Source organism: Penicillium soppii, assembly GCF_028829465.1.
Source record: "Penicillium soppii strain IBT 18220 chromosome Unknown utg000010l, whole genome shotgun sequence".
Taxonomy (NCBI): Eukaryota; Fungi; Ascomycota; class Eurotiomycetes; order Eurotiales; family Aspergillaceae; genus Penicillium; species Penicillium soppii.
This window is the reverse complement of record NW_026643240.1, coordinates 1,000,427-1,022,642: the sequence shown is the minus strand read 5'-3', so window position 1 is coordinate 1,022,642 and position 22,216 is coordinate 1,000,427. Positions and strand designations below refer to the sequence as shown.

The 22,216-nt window shown below is 48.4% G+C and overlaps 8 protein-coding genes across 8 annotated transcripts; 6 read left to right on the top strand and 2 right to left on the bottom strand.

Moving 5' to 3' along the window:
* Positions 1–195: 195 nt before the first annotated feature.
* Positions 196–2,834, top strand: N7529_011048 (beta-glucosidase; the record flags this gene model as incomplete). The annotated part of the gene is made up of 3 exons (XM_057246574.1): positions 196–265; positions 321–927; positions 989–2,834. 3 exons carry the CDS (start codon positions 196–198, stop codon positions 2,832–2,834), a joined length of 2,523 nt encoding a protein of 840 aa, XP_057091923.1.
* A 553-nt stretch (positions 2,835–3,387) lies between these two features.
* N7529_011047 (uncharacterized protein) lies at positions 3,388–4,830 on the bottom strand (the record flags this gene model as incomplete). The annotated part of the gene is made up of 1 exon (XM_057246573.1): positions 3,388–4,830. The coding sequence occupies one exon, from the start codon at positions 4,828–4,830 to the stop codon at positions 3,388–3,390; it is 1,443 nt and encodes a 480-aa protein (XP_057091922.1).
* A 2,504-nt stretch (positions 4,831–7,334) lies between these two features.
* met2 (homoserine O-acetyltransferase) lies at positions 7,335–8,927 on the bottom strand (the record flags this gene model as incomplete). The annotated part of the gene is made up of 3 exons (XM_057246572.1): positions 7,335–8,394; positions 8,451–8,841; positions 8,894–8,927. 3 exons carry the CDS (start codon positions 8,925–8,927, stop codon positions 7,335–7,337), a joined length of 1,485 nt encoding a protein of 494 aa, XP_057091921.1.
* A 340-nt stretch (positions 8,928–9,267) lies between these two features.
* N7529_011045 (60S ribosomal protein eL30) lies at positions 9,268–9,826 on the top strand (the record flags this gene model as incomplete). The annotated part of the gene is made up of 3 exons (XM_057246571.1): positions 9,268–9,337; positions 9,391–9,545; positions 9,731–9,826. 3 exons carry the CDS (start codon positions 9,268–9,270, stop codon positions 9,824–9,826), a joined length of 321 nt encoding a protein of 106 aa, XP_057091920.1.
* A 719-nt stretch (positions 9,827–10,545) lies between these two features.
* Positions 10,546–13,053, top strand: aguA (alpha-glucuronidase; the record flags this gene model as incomplete). Its single annotated transcript, XM_057246570.1, has 1 exon — positions 10,546–13,053. One exon carries the CDS (start codon positions 10,546–10,548, stop codon positions 13,051–13,053), a length of 2,508 nt encoding a protein of 835 aa, XP_057091919.1.
* Positions 13,054–13,751: 698 nt separating this feature from the next.
* On the top strand, positions 13,752–16,268 carry N7529_011043 (uncharacterized protein; the record flags this gene model as incomplete). The annotated part of the gene is made up of 1 exon (XM_057246569.1): positions 13,752–16,268. One exon carries the CDS (start codon positions 13,752–13,754, stop codon positions 16,266–16,268), a length of 2,517 nt encoding a protein of 838 aa, XP_057091918.1.
* An 857-nt stretch (positions 16,269–17,125) lies between these two features.
* On the top strand, positions 17,126–18,892 carry N7529_011042 (SAP domain protein; the record flags this gene model as incomplete). The annotated part of the gene is made up of 1 exon (XM_057246568.1): positions 17,126–18,892. The coding sequence occupies one exon, from the start codon at positions 17,126–17,128 to the stop codon at positions 18,890–18,892; it is 1,767 nt and encodes a 588-aa protein (XP_057091917.1).
* Positions 18,893–19,462: 570 nt separating this feature from the next.
* Positions 19,463–21,296, top strand: N7529_011041 (OSTA/TMEM184 family protein; the record flags this gene model as incomplete). Its single annotated transcript, XM_057246567.1, has 6 exons — positions 19,463–19,505; positions 19,567–19,717; positions 19,787–20,078; positions 20,134–20,259; positions 20,324–20,485; positions 20,535–21,296. 6 exons carry the CDS (start codon positions 19,463–19,465, stop codon positions 21,294–21,296), a joined length of 1,536 nt encoding a protein of 511 aa, XP_057091916.1.
* Between the last annotated feature and the right edge of the window lie 920 nt (positions 21,297–22,216).

Genomic DNA, 22,216 nt, shown 5'->3' with positions numbered 1-22,216 from the left:
TCAACAATAACATCGTCATACCACTTCCTTGATCCGGATTCAGTATTGCATACCTCTTTCTAGTTTGGGATATTGAGACCCAGCAGCCTTTCTCTGGGACTTGTCGGTATTCAAATATCATACTACGTTGTAGGTATTGAGCATATAACCCCAAAGCACACAGGAATCGGGCCATAAGCTCGACTGCAATACATCATGGTTCGAATCGACGTTGAAAAGGCGATTGAAGAACTGACTCTTGGAGAGAAGGTAGCTCTTACAGCTGGTATATAAAACCCCATTCTCAAAGTTGCCGTTCATAAGTTGACACCTCACACCAGGTAAGGATTTTTGGCACACTGCCTCTATTCCGCGTCTCAACATCCCCGCACTGCGCATGTCCGATGGACCTAATGGCGTCCGCGGCACACGATTCTTCAATGGTATCCCAGCAGCATGCTTCCCCTGCGCAACAGCGCTAGGTGCCACTTGGGATGCCGAACTTCTCTCCCAGGTCGGCGCATTGATGGGCGAAGAAGCAATCGCAAAAGGCACACACGTCGTGCTCGGTCCCACAATTAATATCCAACGGTCACCGCTCGGTGGACGTGGCTTCGAGTCATTTTCCGAGGACGGTGTGCTCTCTGGTACATTGGCGGGCCATTTCTGCAAGGCGATGCAAGAAAAGGGCGTTGCTGCGACCCTGAAACACTTTGTCTGCAATGACCAGGAGCACGAGCGCATGGCGGTTAGTAGTATTCTTACAAACCGGGCGTTGCGTGAGATCTATTTGATGCCGTTTCAGTTGGCGATGCGTATTTGTCGCTCGAAGTGTGTGATGACGGCTTATAACAAGATTAACGGCACTCATGTCAGTGAGAACAAGGCTATTATTGATGATATCTTGCGTAAGGAGTGGGGTTGGGAAGGACTTGTTATGAGTGACTGGTAAGCTTTTGTACATGTTTGATCGGCTATATTATGAGACTCATTAAGTGGTTCTTCGCAGGTTTGGTACATACAGTACCTCTGATGCTATCGTTGCCGGGCTCGACATCGAGATGCCTGGTCAGACCCGCTGGAGAGGCCAGGCTCTTGCGCACGCCGTCTCGTCAAACAAGGTTGCCCAGTACCAACTTGACGAGCGTGTGCGCAACGTGCTTAACCTTGTCAACTGGGTTGAGCCTCTTGGAATCCCCGAGGAAGCACCCGAGAAGGCACTCAACCGACCAGAAGACCAAGCTCTGATGCGACGTGCTGCGGCTGAGTCTGTTGTACTTATGAAAAACGAGGGCGATATTCTTCCCCTCAAGAAGGATGGGTCCTTGTTAGTCATTGGACCCAATGCTAGAATTGCCGCTTATTGTGGTGGGGGCTCCGCATCGTTGGCCCCATACTATACCGTCAGTCCATTCCAGGGCGTCTCTGCCAAAAGCAAGGGAGACGTCACGTTCAGCCAGGGCGCGTATTCACACAAAGAGCTGCCGCTTCTTGGGCCACTGCTTAAGACTGCAGATGGCAAGCCCGGCTTCACCTTCAAGGTTTACAATGAACATCCAAACTCGGGCGAGGACCGACAGGTCGTGGATGAGTTGCATCTGCTCGACTCATCTGGCTTCTTGATGGACTACATTAACCCAAAGATCAAATCCATGACCTACTATGTTGACATGGAGGGATCGTTCACCCCCGAGGAGAGCGGAGTGTATGACTTCGGCGTCACAGTCGTTGGGACAGGACGCCTCCTCATCGATGACGAGGTGGTTGTCGACAACACCAAAAATCAGAAGCAAGGTTCCGCCTTCTTTGGTACAGCCACTATTGAAGAGCGCGGTACGAAAGAACTCAAGGCCGGCCAGACCTACAAAGTCCTGTTCCAGTTCGGCAGCGCACCCACTTCAGATCTGGACACTCGTGGAATTGTCGCATTTGGTCCAGGCGGCTTCCGCTTCGGCGCCAGCAGACAGGTCGACCAAGAAGACTTGATCGCCCACGCAGTTGAACAAGCCAAAACAGCAGAGCAAGTCGTCATCTTTGCCGGTTTGACTCTCGAATGGGAGACCGAGGGCCACGACCGCGAACACATGGACCTACCTCCTGGCAGCGATGAGCTTATTAGCCGCGTGCTGGATGTGAACCCCAATGCAGTCGTAGTCCTTCAGTCCGGCACACCGGTCACAATGCCATGGGAACACAAGGCCAAGGCCCTCGTGCAAGCTTGGTTCGGGGGCAACGAATGCGGCAACGGCATCGCGGACGTCCTCTATGGCGACGTCAACCCCTCCGCCAAACTTCCCATCACCTTTCCCCGCCGTTTGCAAGATAACCCCTCATACCTGAACTTCCGCTCCGAGCGCGGTCGCGTCCTCTATGGTGAAGACATCTATGTCGGTTACCGGTATTTCGAGAAGAGCGACGTTTCTCCCGGCTTCAGTTTCGGCCACGGGTTATCATACACGACTTTCTCGCGCTCAGACCTGCGCATCGAGACTGTTCCTGAGCAGACCAAGTATGCCGAGTCCGGTGAGCCAATCACTGCTTCGGTCACTGTCTCCAACACTGGTTCCGTGGCCGGTGCCGAGGTTGTTCAGCTGTGGGTTCTGCCCCCGAAGACAGATGTCGGACGGCCTGTGCGCGAGTTGAAGGCATTCCAGAAGGTCTTCCTGCACCCCGGTGAGACAAAGACCGTGCAGTTGGTTGTGGAGAAGAAGCTAGCGTCGAGCTGGTGGGACGAGGAACGAGATCAGTGGATTTCCGAGAAAGGGAAATACCAAATTCTTGTTACCGGCACTGGACCGGAGGAGCTCCGCGGTGAATTTGAGGTTGGCAAAACGAGGTTCTGGCTGGGTCTGTAGGTCTTTAATTGGGCCCAAATTCGTCCGGCTTTATTTAGCATCATGTTTCATGAGTAATGCTATTTTTATACGTGGAAGGGATACGGATACGTTGGGCTGGCATTTCGTATGGATTTTCTCTGTATTTTTTTATGATCTTCGATGTTCTTAAATTGATTAAAACTATTGAACAATGTGATTCAAAATTTGAACTTCGAACCTGAGCAAAAGGCATTCGGGCAGAAACTGAATATTCAGGCAGAAATTCTCGCCCACTTTCCTCATTGTGAAATAAATCTCCATAAAATTGAGATGTAGATATCCTGTTTACTTGTTGATGAACGGATTAACCTAGTCATTATAGGCTAGCACTAAATGCATATAAAGAAATATAGGATCAATGCTGCTGGGTTCACTTTTGGATTCAACCTGTCTAAATGTGAAAGCTAATCATCAACTCCCCGAAGCCCTAATAACAAGCACGAATCGTTACATAAAAAAGAATAAAATGGGGTATCTACATAGAAAACAATCAAACGTTTATATCAAACAAATGAATAACACCTAGGGGTGTTCAAGCTTCCCTCCCGTCTTTCCTTCTCAATCTCAATCCAGCCAATTTCCTCAACAACAGCGAGGCCTTATTCCGTCGGTTCCTTGGTGGCGGGCAATTAGGCGTAACAACCGAGTAAAGAGTCTCCTGGTGTTTAAACTCATCTCCCAAACAGGAGGAAGAAAAAGACATCCCGCGGTCAATAGCCCACGTCCCATACGGATACCCAGGGTGCAAGTCGTCTTCAGTTGTCGAAACACTTCCCATACGGGGGGTTCCAGTTCCAGATCTGAATCTCATTCCATGGGACGATGACAGTGACGGTTCGCCGTAAACACTCGGGTCCCGATCCTCCCAGAAATTTTTCGTCAGCCACTCGCGAGAATTAAATGCCCCGGTGGTGTGGTTGTTGCCGCTGTAAAAGCGACCGGTGGTCTTCGCGGCTTTGGCTTCGGCGTTTTTGGCGTTTTCTTCGTCGGCCAGATGTTGGATGTTTCTGCTAGCACGGAGCCAGTTCATGCCCTCTTCGCCGAGACATGGCTCTTCTGTGGGAGATATGGATGGTGATGAAGTGTCGATGGCTTTCCCGTTTGTTGGGTTCGGAGCCATGAACTGGGGCTGGGACGCAGTGGCTCCCAGCTGTTTATCGGTTTCATTGAGTGGGCTGACGGGGCTTTCAAGTGTTATTTCGCTGGACGGCCACTCGCCGTTCATCTGAGGGGGACTGTATGGGAATGGAACTGGGCTCGAACAGAATGATAGCTCCCCGGGCTCATCTGGCTGGATGCTTTCTCTTCGGCTTTGGCTTTGAAATCGGAGTCTATCTTGTGAGGGGCTGCCTGGTGGCGATGCAGAGGACTGCTTGTTATAGAATCGTGCGGAGGACACTGTGCCCGATACACTGTTGCCTCTGCCCGGTTGGTGAGGAGAGCTAAAACTCATACCCACACCCGAGTCATGCTTCTTGGTGCTCTCTGTCTGAATATTAATTGGCTTGGGCGCCGGAAAGATGATGACATGCTGTTCCAGCGACGAAGGAACATCGGCACTAGGTTGACCAGCGGGCTTTTGTGCACCTGTCCAGTCGGGCACAGCACTTTGATACGACAGTCCGGCCGGGACACCACGGTCGATGCTGTGGGAAAGTAGGGCGCATGCATGCTTGATATCCGCCTCGATATCTTCGTGTATCTCTTGACGGTCGATGTATGGTGATGCGGGGCGAAAGTAACCAATTTCGTCAGTGAAGGTGTACCCTCGACTAGAATTGATGCCGTGGTTGTCCCACATTGGCTCGTCGTGGGTAGGAGACTCGGGATTTGACGCTGATCGAGGTCGACTTCTGGGTGGACTGCTTGCGGTCGGTGATACCAATGTTGCCGCTCGGTCTCGCGGCGAGGCGCTTCGAGTGAAAGTCAAACGGTTGCGCATCTTGTTTGCTTTTGCTGATGGCTTGCGTTCCATCTCAGAGGCAAGGATTTCTTCTTCTCCGATGATGGTACAGGGTATTATTTTGACGAGGACAAGAGGCAAACAACCAGTTCAACCAAAATGAACAGAGTGCGGAAAAAGAGGAGAAAACAACAGAGTCTGGATAGGGCAGGCAAACAACGGAACTGGCCTGCCAACGCTGATAATGCGGCTCCCAATGATCAACACCCAAATGCCCCAGAATATAGTCCACCACGGCGCAAACGACTGGTTCAGATGCAACTGCAGATCAAATCCAGGTAATCTCCCAAAGTATGTGATGTCAATTGCAATTTGATGTTACTATCCTAGTTGTCAGTACAACTGGTTGGTATGCGGGGGAAGGTTGTTTGGAATGTGGGAAACCCTTTACAACTATAAGACCATAATGAGCTACAGATAAGAAAGTACTTCGCTCCAGTGGTAATGTGATCAGACACCTAACCGCCATAAAAAACAACAAAAAGATAAGCACCAGTGATGATATAGTGGATCCGAAATAGTGTATGCAGGATAAGCGTTAAAACAGGAATTAAATACGTGAATATATAAGTATACTTTGGGGCGCGCCCCAAAATTCGATACACGTACGGAACACTTACAGACATAATGTATGTAGTTTAGAGATTAAGGATGATCTCGGCCCAACGCATTGGCCGGGGACAATTTTAGGGCTGTATCATCGGTATATCATGGTACAACCATGAGCTACTGCAGCTAAGGTCGGAGCAACAGCCACTTTGAAGATAATCAAGTCTGACCAGTCCTAATAGGGTTCAGATCAACAAAAGCTCGATGTTTGTCCACAATCTAGACTTGGACTTGGGTTATGAAACCCCCTATTTAGGACTCTTTTCCAAGAAGTTCCTTTCTTTGGTTTTTTTTGGTTTTTTTGGTTTTTTTTTTGCAGGGTCTAGAAATGCAGCTCTAAGAGAATTAGTGAGACATAGCCAAACATTAAAATTCTTGATTCGATTTTCTTACGATCTACAAGGGTCTAAGCTCACAGTAGTGTGTGTGACTCAGGTCGCTTAGCTCTCTCTCTTTGCGCCACTTTTGACAACAATATTATTATAGACGAGTCTGCTCTGAGACTCTAGTAAAACAAGTCCAAGTTAATGGGTTTGTTATCCGAGAACCTGTCTACGACATAAATACCACCTTCTATAATAATTAAGGCACATATTGTGTGAAAAGATTACTTTGTATAGACTCATGCGTCTCTATATATTCCAATCTAAGAGTGGAAATATTTGACAAACCTTAAATTATATGTTATTGCCCGCGGGCGTACCTAGGTATATGATCCAAGCGTGTCAGCACTTACATAAATCAACGTCACAGCTGAAACCGAGGAATATTGTGGCGGGTTGACTCCGGGGAATGTGAATTTCAAGTACCGAATACGTCCACTTCGGCTTGGACTTATATATATTCGGAAAATGTACTCCATAGGGTGAGAGGAGGAGACAACCTTAAGCGACTAGAAGCCTCGATCACTCGGTGGCAACGTTAGAAACTTGGGTAATAGTCTATGCGAGTACTGACAGGCCTGCCAAAGCTACATATATAATTAATTTCTCTTGGTCCTTTCTGGCCATGCCAGCGGCATAGCAAGAGTCGATCCGAACCCCAACTCTATTGGCATTTAACGCAGTTGAACTATATAAAAGTTTCGTAAATAGATGACAACAGAATTTTGCTAGACCCGTTAAAACCACTATCGACACGCTTGATCACGCGATCTATGACCATAAGTAGTCTAACATAGCCCGGGTCGACTCTACTTCTAAGAGCTCTGCACCCTCCAGAAACAGCAAAGCTTTTTCATTGCTTACTCTCTACCTATTCTGTTTCGGGTGCGAACGCAGTCGCTCTTGGGCTTCAAGGGGGCGGAGAGAGGAACCATGAGAGGAGGGTTGTAGAACGACCGATTTGCATGTCGAGTCCTTTCTTCAGTAAGATGAATGAGAGAATCGATTGAACTCACTTTTAAAGGAACTACATGGTTATCGCTTCACACCGTCTACGGGGCTATAGGATGTAATGGTATGGGGGTAGTCCCCGGTGTTGTACGCAATTGAATTTTATTGTATGCGACATGCTTGTCACAATGGTAGCTCATGGCTACCAATACCTTAAACGGACCCATCACCTCCGGAGAGTCTCCTCCCGGAGAAAAAGTTGACCCAGAGGGCGGGTCTGATGGAGAGCAGTTGGATGCTTCTTTGACAGTCTTCTCAGACAAGGATGATTCCAAGTGAGAGACGAGAGAGGCAGTTGGATGCTCATCTCCCTGACTGGCGGAACAGAAAAAAAAGAACAGCAACCTACTTCCCCTAGTGCGTCATGACATCCATCTGGGCGTGAACCCTAAGCCGGGAATCCTTAATCCATATTACCGGAAGAAGGACCGGGCGGGAATATGAACCCAGATCGGAGCATGGGATGGCTGCAGACAACACTGCGCCTATAAAAACCTTTTTGTGATCAACGCTTTACCAAGCGGTGATGTCCTCCACCTCGGCTTCACCGAAGGTGCTGCTCTTCGTCAGCTTGGTGACACTAGCCACGGCAGCAGCGCCGTCGGCACTCGATTTCGCCATGATGTCTGGCAGGACCTCGTGGAAGAACTCGACAATGTGACGGTTGACTTGCTCAAACTGGAGCAAGAATGCATCGTGGCCTTCTGGGCTATCGATGCGCTTCAAACGAGAATTGGGAATACCATCAGCAACCTCTTGCTGCTCGGCGAAGGTGAAGAGACCGTCGGATTCGATACCCAGTACTAGAGCAGGCTGTTCCACCCGCCCAAGAGCCTCAAGAACGGTATCCTGCCCGGCAGTGGCAGGGTTAGTCCGGTGCCGGGACACATCGTGCGTGTCAAGTTTGCGGGTCATGGCGATGTAGCAGTTGGCATCAAATCTCTTAACAAACTTGTCACCCTGGTAGCGGAGGTAGGACTGGGCGGAGAAGTAGGTTGGTGGACGAGGACGACCAGATGCGGTCAACTTGGGCTTTGTGTCGATCTCTGGCGCAAAGGTTTTAGTACCAGAGAACTGAGGATCCATGAATTGGACTTCGGACTGTGGAGCGGGCGAGCTTTGCCGGCTTTCGGATCGCGATCCACCACGGTGTCCATCGTTGTGGATGGCCCAGTGCTCGTTCGGGGGAGTGGGTTGCCTCTCAGCACCGTTGATATTAAGGCGTTTGGTCGGGTCAGGCACGTTGCGGCCAAACCGAGATTCAAAAGAATTGCGGCTACGGTAGGTGAGAAGTGCTGACATACGAGCTGCACCGAGACCAGTAGATGGCGGATCATCAAATGGATAATAACCGTCGTCATACTTGGGGTCACTGTAGATGCTCTGTCTCTGAGCCTCACCCCAGCTGATGCACCAAGCGGAATGGCGTGCTGAAGTTGCAATGGGCACAATGGCTCGGACGTAATCTTTGCCAAAGAAGGCGTATTCCAGGGTGAGCATGCCACCCATGGAACCTCCAACCACTGCGGCGATTTGCTTTACACCGAGGTCATCCAAGACGAGTTTGTGGATACTAATTCATAGGTTAGCTAGTTCAACTCCATTATGATTATTTTGTTGATGACTTACTTGACGTCATCACGAACAGTTGTCAGGGGGAACTCAGGTCCATAGTAGCCATTTTCAGGCTTATTATCCTTGTAGGTCACAGCGCTGGCACTTCCGTACGGGCTACCCAGACTGTTCAAGCACACTACAAAGAACCGAGAGACATCAAATGCCTGACCAGGACCTCCGAGAAGAGGACCCCACCAGTCAGCGACATCGGCGCTGCCACTCAAAGCGTGGCAGATCACCAGCACGTTGTCTCCGTTGGGAGCGAGAGTTCCTCGTGTGGTATATGCAACTGGGACATTGTATAGGGTGACGCCAGACTCGAGTTTGAAAGAAGGGACAATTGCAATCGATTGATCCTCAATCAACTGGGCATATGGGTTCTCAGGTTGCGAAGCGACTCTCTCTACGGGATTTAGTATCAGTTCAACGGGAAGGAATGAGGGGCATAAACTGACGGAATGGCGCAGCAGCGCTGGTAGCTTCAGTCATGATGAACAACTTAGGCAAACGGAGGGAAGAAAAAGCAATGCAGAATGCAAAATGAGGAAAGAAAGGAAGTAGAGAACGGACGGAAGGGGTAAAGAAGAGAAATAAGTTGGCAGTGACTCAACACCCCGCAGCCAATTACTATTGCTGCGATGTTCGGCCCGGTCAACTGGCAAAATAAGGCGGTATATCCCATCACGTGGTACTAGGGCTTGCTGAAAATTTAAAGTCACGTGCCAGGTTTCCACACTTTGCATTTTTTTCTAATTCTCGAAGTCTTTTTCTCTTTCGTCTCCAACCATCCAACAATCTTCTTACGAGCCAACCTCTCAAATCATTCAAAATGGTCAAGACTAAGAAGTCCGGTGACACTCTCTCCTCGCGCCTTGCGCTTGTGATGAAGTCTGGCAAGGGTAAGCTCAATTTTCCGATCGCACAAAAGTGCATTTCGCTCACAATTCTCTAGTTACCATGGGTACCAAGTCCACCATGAAGACTCTCCGCTCCGGCAAGGCCAAGCTGGTCCTCATCTCCGGCAACTGCCCTCCTCTGCGCAAGTCTGAGCTTGAGTACTACGCCATGCTCGCCAAGACCCCCGTTCACCACTTCAACGGCAACAACGTACGTTTTATCCCCTTCCCCCGCGGGTCGACAGCATGAAATACTGGCAGTCGTACCTCGGAGTCAGCTCCACTACTCAACGAAGAAGTGGTCAAAACTACCACTTCGGAGAGTGAAGTTGCTCAGCGAAGGGATCACCTGAAAAAGGCGTCCCGGAGAGCGAATTGGACTAACTTGCCCTATAGATTGAGCTCGGTACCGCTTGCGGTAAGCTCTTCCGCTGCTCCGCCATGGCTATCCTCGATGCCGGTGACTCCGACATCCTGAGCCGTGAGGCTTAAGCGTATCGCCCTGTTGCGAGCCTACAAAATAAAATCTTGAACCATTCTTGAACCAAAACTTCCTCACGAATAATGATGCATTACGGAACTTTTTAAACTAGGCCCACTGTAGATCAGCGTACGAGGACGCTTGCTCGCCGTCGTAATGAAGTAATGTCAGAGCGAAACTCAACGCTATAGGAATAGCCTAAATGAAATACCCGTCTATATTTTGACGCTTGTTTGCTTGCCATTCTTTAGCCGTGCCAAGCTTTCGCAGCCAACGCCTCTGGGTCCCCTCTGATTCGAAAAGCTCGTTTATGAGCTGTGAATATCATATTATCTTTTGGTCGGGACTGTTGTCTGATGAACGTCACTCATGAGAATAACTGATGAGCGCATGGGACTTAAGAGCAGCTGCTTTGATTACTCCAATTCGTAATTTGGCATGCAGAAAAGACCCCCACGCGCCTCCGCAGTAATTTGCGGGGAAAATACATAAATGCACGTTGTACATACTAGTCAATACTAACTACAATATTGTACTATGTTTCTTTCAGGATCATCTCCCCACACTTGCAATATTATAGCCTATATTTGTCGGCACTAAATAGCTCATTTAGCCTGAAGTTTCACCAATAATTATGCGGATCTGGGGAACCTGCTCATCTTTTGCTACTTCGTTATAAAGGGCGACTGTCGACCACATTGCGGGATCATGTCCATAACTCTTGGCTACAATGTGGTCACTCGGTTTCCTTGCCTTTTTAGGTGTTGCGGCCGCTGAGGATGGCCTCAATGGTTGGCTGCGGTATGCATCATTGCCATGTTCTGGTCAATGCCGATCCAACCTTCCCTCGACTATCGTCACTCTCAATACAACCAAGACAAGCCCGGTGTATGTTGCGGGGACGGAACTAAAAATTGGACTCAAAGGTGTTTATGGGAAAAATGTACAAGTCACGCATAACAAGTGCAAGGTTTCTTCCTCGATCATCGTTGGCACTATTGACCAATATCGCCGCTCCTGTGGTGCTGTGAATGGTGTACCTGACCTTGAAGAAGATGGCTTTTGGTTGAACACCAAGGGAGATAATGTTCAAATCTTTGGACAGAATGAAAGAGGCGCGCTGTACGGCGCGTTTGAATATTTGTCAATGCTTGCACAGGGAAATTTCTCTGAGGTCTCATATGCTTCGAATCCTTCTGCGCCTATTCGCTGGGTGAATCAATGGGACAATATGGATGGCAGTATCGAACGTGGCTACGGTGGCCCCTCTATCTTCTTCAACAACGGCCAAATTGTTCAAGACCTCACCCGTGTCGCTGAATATGCTCGTCTCTTGGCTTCGATCAGGATCAATGCTGTGGTGATCAATAATGTCAACGCCAACGCCACCCTCCTAGACCCCACCAACCTCGACGGGGTGGGCCGAGTCGCCGATATTTTCAGGCCTTACGGTATTCAAGTTGGATTGTCACTGAATTTTGCATCTCCTCAAACTTATGGGGGGCTCAGCACTTTCGATCCCCTCGATGCATCTGTCATTGAATGGTGGTCGAACATTACTGCCCAAGTTTATGAGCGAGTTCCCGACATGGCTGGCTATCTTGTCAAGGCTGATTCCGAAGGGCAGCCGGGCCCGCAAACGTACAACAGAACCCTCTCAGACGCAGCGAATCTTTTCGCCAAAGAAGTCAAGCCGTATGGTGGCATTGTCATGTACCGCGCTTTTGTCTACAATCAGCTCAATGAATCCATCTGGACAGATGACCGCGCAAAAGCTGCCGTCAACTTCTTCAAGGATCTAGATGGCGAATTTGAAGACAATGTTGTGATACAAATCAAGTTCGGGCCTATCGACTTCCAGGTCCGCGAGCCGGCATCGCCCTTGTTTGCGAATCTTTTCAACACCAGCATGGCCATTGAGCTTCAGGTCACGCAAGAATATCTTGGCCAACAATCCCATTTGGTATATGTTGCTCCCCTTTGGAAAACAATTCTGGATTTCGACCTCCGTGTTGACCACCAACCATCGCTCGTTCGCGATATTGTGACTGGCAAACGGTTCAATCGCAAATTGGGTGGATCGGCGGCTGTTGTCAATGTGGGTACCAACACCACCTGGTTAGGTAGCCACCTGTCCATGTCAAATTTATATGCCTACGGTCGTTTGGCCTGGAATCCTGCCGATGACACCCAAGAAATCTTGCAAGACTGGATCAGGTTGACCTTTGGACTGGACCGAAAGGTGCTTGATACTATCACTCGCATGTCTATGGAGTCCTGGCCTGCTTATGAGCAATACAGTGGCAACCTAGGTATTCAGACGTTGACTGATATTCTATACACTCATTATGGCCCTAATCCTGCATCCCAAGACAACAACGGCTGGGGTCAATGGACCCGGGCAGACCAGACCACCATTGGAATGGATCGGACTGTGGCAAATGGAACTGGATATTCTGGCCAGTATCCAGATGAGATCGCTGCCATGTACGAAAGTATCGAAAGTACACCGGACGACCTTCTGCTATGGTTCCACCATGTCAACTATACCCACCGCCTGCACTCGGGTAAGACTGTAATTCAACACTTCTATGACTCACACTACACGGGTGCCGAGACAGCGCAGGGCTTCCTTGAGCAGTGGGAATCGCTTCAAGGCAAAATCGACACCGAGCGATACAATCATGTACGACACTTCCTCGACTACCAGACTGGCCATTCAATCGTTTGGAGAGATGCCATCAATAACTTCTACTACAACCTATCTGGTATTCCTGACCAGGCCAAACGTGTTAACCACCACCCATGGCGTATTGAAGCCGAAAGCATGAAGCTCGACGGTTACAAGACCTATAATGTCAGCCCATTCGAAACGGCCTCTGGTTCTGTTGCGATTGTTACGATCTCCAATAATACTGCCGGCACCGCTTCTACCAAAATACCATTTCCCTCTGGGACTTACGATCTCGCGGTGAATTACTATGATCTCTTTGGAGGCCAGTCCCAGTGGAAGGTCTATCTCAATGACAGGAAAATCGGCCAGTGGACAGGAAATAGTGAGGACATATTCAGTCACACACCTTCAATATATCTGGACGGACATTCGGCTACACGTATAAAGTTCCGGAACGTCAAGGTTCGAAGGGGCGATATTCTGAAGATTGTGGGAATGCCCAATGGAACTGAACCGGCTCCGCTGGACTACGTGGCTTTGTTGCCAGCGGGGATCATAGACTAGAAGCAGTTTTGTCCGAATCGAAGTAGTTTGAAATCCTTCTGGTTGAAATGCTGTGTCATATTATTGTCCTCTCTCTACTACAAAGTACATATTCGGCGGCGTCCTAACTAACACATAATGAACTCATTTTTTAAAAAGAAAAAGCGGAAAGAAGGGTGCTACGGTTAAATATATGCATTCAAATACACGGAGTTCCCAGGCTTTTGGAGAGCATGTAACTATATCAATGTTTAAAAGCGAGGGGATATCCGAGGCAAAAGTAGCTTTGTTCAATGCTAACAAATTATTGGTTGAGATTGTTCAAATGGTATTTCCCGTATGTCCCCCACAACCCGATTCGGTATTAATTAGTGCGAAAGGGCATTCAGCAAACATGCAGGGTAAACATTCAAGCTTGCCTTAAACACTGCAATTCAAAACCGTACTCTCGGGAATTCCGGGGTTGTATTGACCGAGTCCAAACACTCGGAAGATGTGGGGAAATGATCATCAGTGCCCTTTTTAATTGATGATAAAATCTTCAAGCATTCTCTTTTCACAAACACAGAAGAGAACTGTCGGTTGACTTGTCAAAAGAATTTCTCGCCGATATGCTTTTCTCCGGAAATGTCTATGCCTGGGCAATAGGTATTGGATCAATTGGGTTTGCATCAGTAGCAGAAGGAAGGTGAGCAGAATGCGACTATACTTTTGAATCAATGTCATTTGGGATTATTGCTCACATCTATATCAGAGCCCCTTTCATTGTTTACCCCGAGAAATACTCGATTGGATCTCAAACCTCCAATCATAATGGTTCGAACACTTGCTTCACTCTATCCGGATCTCATCCTATTGTGATACTGGATTATGGCAATGAAGTGGGTGGTTTTCCATTGTTTCAAGCTCAGTCCCTGTCAGGGCCAGTTCAGATAGAGGCCAAATACACCGAAGCTAGAAATGGCCTAGAGAGTTCATCTGGCGATGGCCCTTGGACATTTTCGAATGGTCTAGCGAATACCTTCCGGATCGAGACATTCAATGTCACTGCGTCCGGAAAAATAGAGTCTTATTTTATTCAAGGAGGCTTACGCTGGCACCAACTACGTTTACTCACTGAACATGGCAATGTTCGCATTTGCGGCGTTGCCATTCGCTCCTTCAATGATCGAGCTCCTATTGATCAACTGCCCGGCTATTTCGAAAGTTCAAACTCTGTTTATAACAAGATATGGGCGCTTGGTCCCCGAACTGTTCAACAAGCTTGTATTGAGCAGAATGCGGCACCTTCGACGTGGGAGATCACCAGTGACGGGGCTTTTTTGCGTGGGCAACAGTCAGCCCAGTCAGCATTAGGATCCTCCTATGCCAACTATACGATGTCGTTCAGCACTAAGATCGTACGCGGAGGCACTGGTTGGAGAGTTGCCAGCGGCTTACTGGGGTTCGGCCCCTCTTTCGTTCTCACCAGTGATTATCCAGACTCAACATTCCTCAACACCAACCGAACAATTGTTCCAGCAAACAAGCTTGCAGTTGCTTATGGGTATAATTTGGTCAATCAAACGAGCTTGGAAGGGGGCCCTGTCTCATATTATCCGCTGCCATTCAAAATCGAAGAGGGACAGTGGCTCCGCGTCTCAACGACGATCAAGCCAACCGGCTATGACGTTTCTATAAACAATACTTTCGCAGCTCACGTCCCATTTTCTGCCCTTCAACCAACCTACAATTTTCTTGCCGGATCAGCAGATAGGTACACAGGCACTTGGGGATTTGGGCCATACCAAGATCAGGCGGCATTGGTGAAGGATGTCGAGGTTCGATCCATCAACGGCACCATCCTTTATAAAAATGCGTTGACCGATGTATCTGTTCTCGAAGAATATGGAGTCATGCCAAACAAACACTCGGTTTGCTTGGATGGTGCCAAAAGAGACAGACTTGTCTGGTCTGGAGACTTCAGCCACACCTTGCGCGTTATTGCTGCAAGTACGCAGAGAGATGATTTCATTAATGGCACCCTAGCCTATCTCATTGACAGGCAAATAGCCTCTGGCGAATTCAAAGGGTACTTTTCAATGTCACCTGCACTGGGCCAATCTTCCAAATATACTTCGATCTACAACTCTGCCGGTCTCCAGGACTACCAAATGCTCTTCCTGAATGCATTTGCCAGATACTATCTCGACTCGGGAAATACAGCCTTCCTGCAAAAATACTGGCTGCAGGTCAAGGCCGGGGTAGAGGCAATCATTCCCCTCGTTGATAGCTCTTCAGGTCTGGCATCGGGGTCCTTTTTCCTAGGAGATAGCAACGGGACCGCCGCATCTTCTCTTATGGTCTATACCCTCAATCGTATGGCCACAATTGCGGAATTTGTAGGAGAAATAGATACATCGAAAACATGGAAGTCTATTGCTACAGGCATGCACAAAACGATCAATAACAAACTTTGGAACGACAAACTCGGGACCTACGGTGACAGCATATCGTCTCCCAATCAAATCTCTATTGCCAGCATCGCATGGGCCATCCTCGCAAACGTCGCCAATTCTACCCAAGCCGAATCTTCCATTGCAGCTCTTACCACCCTCCGAAACGGGATCGGCTACAAGACCAGCTCCGACGACGAATCCAGCGCAGAGCTTTCCCCTTTTATATCTGGCTTCTTACTCGAGGCAATCCTTCAACATTCTCGGACTAGTACCAATCACTCCTCTTCTACCGCTTCCGCAATCTCAACCCTGCTATCTCAATTCTGGCCTGCTATGATCACCAATGAGGAATACTCCACCGGTACCGCCTGGGAGTACATATTTCCCGATGGGCGACCAGGATTAGACCTGTATACCTCTCATGCGCATCCCTGGGGAGCCGCTCCAACCTTTGTTTTGACTGAATATGTTTTGGGTATTCAGTCTGCAGCACCCGGTTTCTCTGAATGGACCTTCGAACCTGCGGTACTTACCTCTGGTGTTTCATGGGCAAAGGGCAGAGTCCCTACTCCCCATGGATCTATTCAGGCAAGCTGGAAAATGAACAACCAAACGGATGAGATTTATATTAAAGTTTGTTATCCGCAGGGTACTAGTGGAACTATCAGACTGCCATTCGCTGTGAAATCGTGCAAGATAGATGACAAAAAGCAAAGTGTTGGGTCATCTCATGTTGAGCTGCAAGTGAGAGGTGGGAAATGTTCGAATATCATACTGTCGCTTGCAAAATCTCTATGAAATTTACCTGCATATGCTACCTGGGTAGGTAATGAGAAACCAAGTGATAATAATCGAGGCTGAGTGTATGAGTAAAGTTCAGAAGACACTATCAAACTATAATAATAACCGCAGCCTTTTTTTCACTCAAATATTATCCTTATTCCTCTGATGTGGACTTAGCTAGTTATGTATGATCTTATAACGTATTCGGTAAACGAGCTGCGCATGTAAGCCAGCTGCGCAGCCGGAACATCATAGTAAATGCGACAAATTACAACTTGATGTCTGACCAACCACAAGTTTAGTCTATTTCATTATCTGTAGATAGCTGTTGATAAGACTTCTTAACACCTTGTAATAATTTCCAGGAAATCTACAAACTAGATTATTGTGGTTACGAAAATTACGTTGCTTGGAGCCACAAATTTATATACCTTAACTACCGGGGATATGTAACAATTCCCTAATCTCTCTAAAGTAGCTGGATATGGATATCGTATGAAAAGCAATAAGCTATAAGGAACAGTCTTTCAATACATTCATTGTCGAGCTATTAAGTTGTAATTTATCGCATTCAGTATGGTGTTCCGGCTGCGCAGCTGGCTTACATGCGCAGCTTCGTTTATCGAATACGTTAACTATAGATTATACCCATATTAGTAATTGTGCATACAGCATAAAAGTTCCCTACGGATCAAGAATAGCGCTAAGTCCAAACCCGGCTAGCGCCCTACATCATCGGCGCGCAGTTTCCATCGCGTCCCCAGATTCAATCCCTGCATTGCATTACAATTGTCTTATGGTACAACCAACTGATCGCATTTGACTTAACTAATATCCAAGGTTTCAATATTTGATGCGTGGACCTTCTCACCATGGTTGACTATTCCTCGTGGAAGGTGGCTGAACTGAAGGCTGAGATCAAAAAGCACAATGTCCCTCTGACTGGTCTGCGTCTCAAGCAGCAATGCATTGATAAATTGATGGAGCTTGACTCACAGACAGATAAGACCGAAACCGCTGCAGCTCCTGAAGAAAACGCCAGCCCACAGCGACCTGGCCCAGATGCTATTCCTTTAGTACCAGAGTCGCAACCCGAAAAACCGCAATCCGAACAATCCAAACAGCTACAGGAAGAGCCAACTGTGCAAGAAAAGGAATCACCTGCGCCAATTTCAGTGTCGGACAAGGCATACGACGAAGAAAAACAAGCAAATGAGCCAGATGAGGGACATATTGAGGCAGCAACCAATGTGAAGTCACAAGAAATTGAGGGGGACGCAAAGCCCACTGAAGAGGCACACATAAAGGATATAATTCCCGAAAAAGAACAGTCCCCAGCTGCAACCTCTTCTTCCCCCGCGATCGAAGCAATCCAAACCGCGAAGAAAGAAGCTCCTTTGAAGCCCGAAGAAAAGTCAACACCATCCGCCCTTCAAACCTCCGAAGTGGATACTGGGCTATCAACACCCCTTCCAGCAGAGGAAGCTTTGGAGGATACACGCAAACGGAAACGCCGTAGTCAGAGCCCTGCTCCTACCCTGGAAGAAGTTGCGAACAGAAAGGCTCGCGCGAAGGAAACAACCCCACATGTGTTGTTGAAAGACGACGAAGAGAACAACGACCAGAAGTCTGCAGGCTACACTCTATCGGAGAGTCAACGCAAAACATCGCTTTCAGAGAAACAACCCAATTTGCCAAAGCTCACTGGCAAGCAAGACGCCCGCTTCCGCGGTCTGTTTGCACCCACCGGTGTGTCCCCTCACCCATCATCTCCTCCTCGAGATATCGCGATTCCAGATGCAGATATGGGGCCAGCATTGCATCCTGCAACTGCTTCTCTTTACATCGACGGTTTGATGCGTCCACTCCAGCCAAGTGCTCTCCGCAAACACCTTTCCAGCCTCGCATCCGCCCCCGAAACCTCATCAGACTCCGATCCAATTGTCGAATTCTACCTTGATTCTATCAAAACCCACTGTTTCGTCCGTTTTACCAGTATTACAGTTGCTTCTCGGGTCCGTTCTGCCGTTCATGGAACGGTGTGGCCCTACGAACGGAATCGCAAGAATCTCCGTGCAGACTTTATCCCAGACGACAAAGTCAAGGAATGGATTGAAACAGAAGAAAAATCTAGTGACCGTGCTGGCGCTGCGCCTCGTTGGGAAGTGAGATATGAAACATCTGATGAAGGAATTACTGCTACGCTCGCCGAGGTGGGCTCTGCCCCTACCGGACGGCGGGAGTCAGGATTCAACCGAACCCCTCCCTTGGGTCCGCGCAGCGATATTGAGCGATTCGACCGCCGCCCTTCTAACCCGGCCCCTGCGCCCGCGCCTCGCCCTGGCCAGGGGTTCAAGCCTCTGGATGAACTCTTTAAATCCACCAACGCCAAGCCTAAACTCTACTACCTTCCCGTCCCACGGCCTGTTGCCGACAAGCGCCTGGACCAATTCGACGAGCTTATTCAAAAGGGCACATTTCCCCGTCGCGGTGGTGATGAGATGCGGCGAATCACCTTCGAAGACGAGGATCAATTTGTGGACATTGGCCCGGAAAGATTCGGACCTGGACCTCGATCTGGCCCCGGACCTCGTGGACGGGGGCGCGGCGGACGTCGTGGAGAGTTCTGGCGCTCTTGAAATATGAAGAAAAGTATCAAATCTACGACTTGGCTTTGGGCCTTGTATGTACAATAGTCTAGCAACTTTGCACCGATGTGCATGGAGATTATCCAATTATCCAAAGATCCATAACATCCTTATGCTGTAAGCATTTGTGTCTATGTAATTTTTAGGTACTCGAGGCTTCGCGCCCTGTCAATCTAACAGCCAGAAAGTTGGTATTAGAGATGGGTGGCAGTGAGGCTAGGGTGGTTGGTAGTGAGGCTAGGGCGTCAGTCAGACACTTAAGGCTACAAGCACAAAGCCAAGAAAATAAAAATAGACCAAGCCTTCCGGCTTATGACGATCTTTTTGAATGTCAATCCATCAGCGATTTTTTTTTCTTCTTTTCTTTGAAAGATAACATGATCTGACCAGGCCGCATAAGCTAAACCAGTGCTTTTCTCTTGTCTTTCTCTTGTCTTGTCATTTCATGATTGTTGTGGCGTCTTTAGCGTCTCCCCTGGCGATCCGGATAAGATAAACACAAAATCGGAATTCAACTTGTGAACAACCTCCTTATATCTTCTTACCCATACTGCAGCCAACATGGGCTGGCCAGTCTGTAATTCAACTACTGAGACACTGAATAGTATGCTCTTCCCCTCTTCCCCATTCTCGTGAATTATGCAGTGACTAACTCGCGAAACAAGTCGATGAGGTTGCACTTTGGGATGGCGGCATTACATTTCACTCCTTGGCACTCCTGGTGGGCGGCGCTTGCGCTATCATCGCCTGTATCGTGTCGCTAGTCTTAATCATGTTACATGCGACACATTACAGCAAGCCGATCGAGCAGCGACAGTAAGTTCCCGAGTTGGTAGTCGCGGCTAGGGGCCTAAACATTGCTAACATGGGTCTTTGTTTCATCAGTATCATTCGCATTCTCTTCATGGTACCCGTTTACTCGCTCGTCGCATGGCTCAGCATCTTCTTCTACCACGACTCTGTCTACTTCGAGGTAATCGGCGATTGCTACGAAGCTTTCTGTATCTCCGCATTCTTCTCGCTCATGTGCCACTACATCGCCCCGGACCTACACAGCCAAAAAGACTACTTCCGCGGAATTCAACCAAAACAATGGCTCTGGCCATTGAATTGGATGCAGAAATGCTGTGCGGGGCATCTTTGGCGGACCCCGCGCAGTGGGTTGACATGGTTTAATGTAAGAGGGACATGATTATATGCTGAAGAATCTGAAGGCGCTAATTGTTGTCCAGATCGTCTGGGTTGGAGTCTTCCAATACTGTTTTATGCGCGTTCTTATGACCATCGTCGCCGTCGTCACTCAGGCCTTTGGAGTATACTGCGAGGAGTCCCTCAATCCCGCTTTTGCGCATATCTGGGTATGTTTTTGGCGCGCAATTTCTGGTCTTATATCCTGACAATTCACTAATCTTGTCATGTTAGACTCTCGTTTTTGAGTCGCTCTCCGTCACTATCGCCATGTACTGCCTGATCCAGTTTTACCATCAGACCAGCAAAGATATCAAGCAACATTCGCCATTCTTGAAAATCCTGTCCATTAAGCTCGTCATTTTCCTTTCATTCTGGCAGTCGGCAAGTGTCTTCGTCATTCTTGGCCAAGTTCCGTTTGCTAACCTGTCTTTCTCTAATTTAGACCCTCATCAACCTTTTGGTCTCCGAAGGCGCTATCGCAGCTACAGAGAAAGTTTCCCTTGTGGACCTCAAAACCGGTCTCCCAGAGCTGATGATCAATGTTGAAATGGCAATTTTCGGCATTCTTCATCTCTGGGCTTTTTCATGGAAACCCTACATCTTAGCTAATCAGTCCACCGAAGTGACTGACTTCTTCGGCAACGGCAAGCGTGCATATGAAGGCGGAAACTATGGTTTGAGGGCTTTGGTTGATGCCATGAATCCGCTGGACCTCTTTAAAGCCATTGGACGGAGTGCTCGCTGGCTGTTCGTAGGCCGTAAGCACCGACAGCTTGATCCCAGCTACCGGCCGCAAGTTGAGACAATCGGTCTGCAGCCTTCTCAAGAAGGCAGCGAGCTCACTGAACATGGCACGGCTTACCATGGCGCCGGAGTCACAATGTCTGCAGGTCGGACGGGTCGCGATACGCCGGATGAGGACGCGGTTCTTCTGGCCCATGGGCAACCGAACCCCGTTACGCCTATGGGCAGTTCGCCTTATGCATCCGACTTTGACGACCATGTGCATGACCCAAACACCCGCTTTTACGGGCAAGGCACCTCGCCCTATGATGATCCTCCGATTTTCAGTCATAATAACCCGTACCCGGAGCCGTTAGTCATCCCATACCCATCGGATGGCCCTCTCCGAGAGCAGGCCCCCATGCCCATGCCTGATCCCTCTCACCCGCCGCCTCCGTACCCCACCAGCTACCACACATGATCTATGCCTACGATCCAATTATGACTCGGTATATCTCTCATACTCGCACAGCGCTCTATGGTTTTGCTTTGTTCCTTCGGGCATAAAACACAAACATATTGATCCTTTTACTGTTCTGACCTCACGCTACCCACGAGCACTTCGAGATTTTTGCGCTTTATACTGTCTGTTTATGTCCTTTTTCTTGGATATGGATACCCGCCAGTTACCATATCGGCATGTCAGTTTCTCCTGTTTGATGTCATATTCCCATTTTTCCATTCTCGCACAATACCTTGCATCGCTGGAGGGCCATATTTCTTGTATAGTATTAGCGTTCATCCGAGCCCTCGCTTCCAACTTCTCATCCAATCCCTTAATGTCTATATGATGTATGGATCAGCCTGATTGTAGGTAGTATATCTGGCGGAACCCCCCCCAAAGCCCCAAAAACAGACACTACTCGGTCCTTCGCCCCAACCGTTCGGTAGCGCACACGGGGCTAATCACCAAGTTTCTATACAACCTCAATAATTCATCATAAGTAGCTTGGTTCCAATTTACGTGCATGATACCTCAGTAAACATCATCTTTGAATTCCAAAGATGCTCCATATCGACCATTTATATATTTCCTTCACATCTTCTATCTCTCCTTTCTGATTATACAGCAACTAGTGTGTTCTGCAGTCAAAAGTTCAAAATATTTCGGCCATAGATTGGTGCGATCATGAATATAATAAGGTCTGTGAAAGATTCTAATCATGTTTGTAAATTGCAGAGGTCCGAGTAGGTATGACTACTTAGATAAACATGCCTCAGTGGCTCTGATCAATATTATTCAACATTGCTGGTGCGATGTATATGGAAACATCTATTTCATTGCTAGAAGTATGGATTTCATATCAAAGTTCATCATCTCGTCTAAAGGGTCTTCTAGGC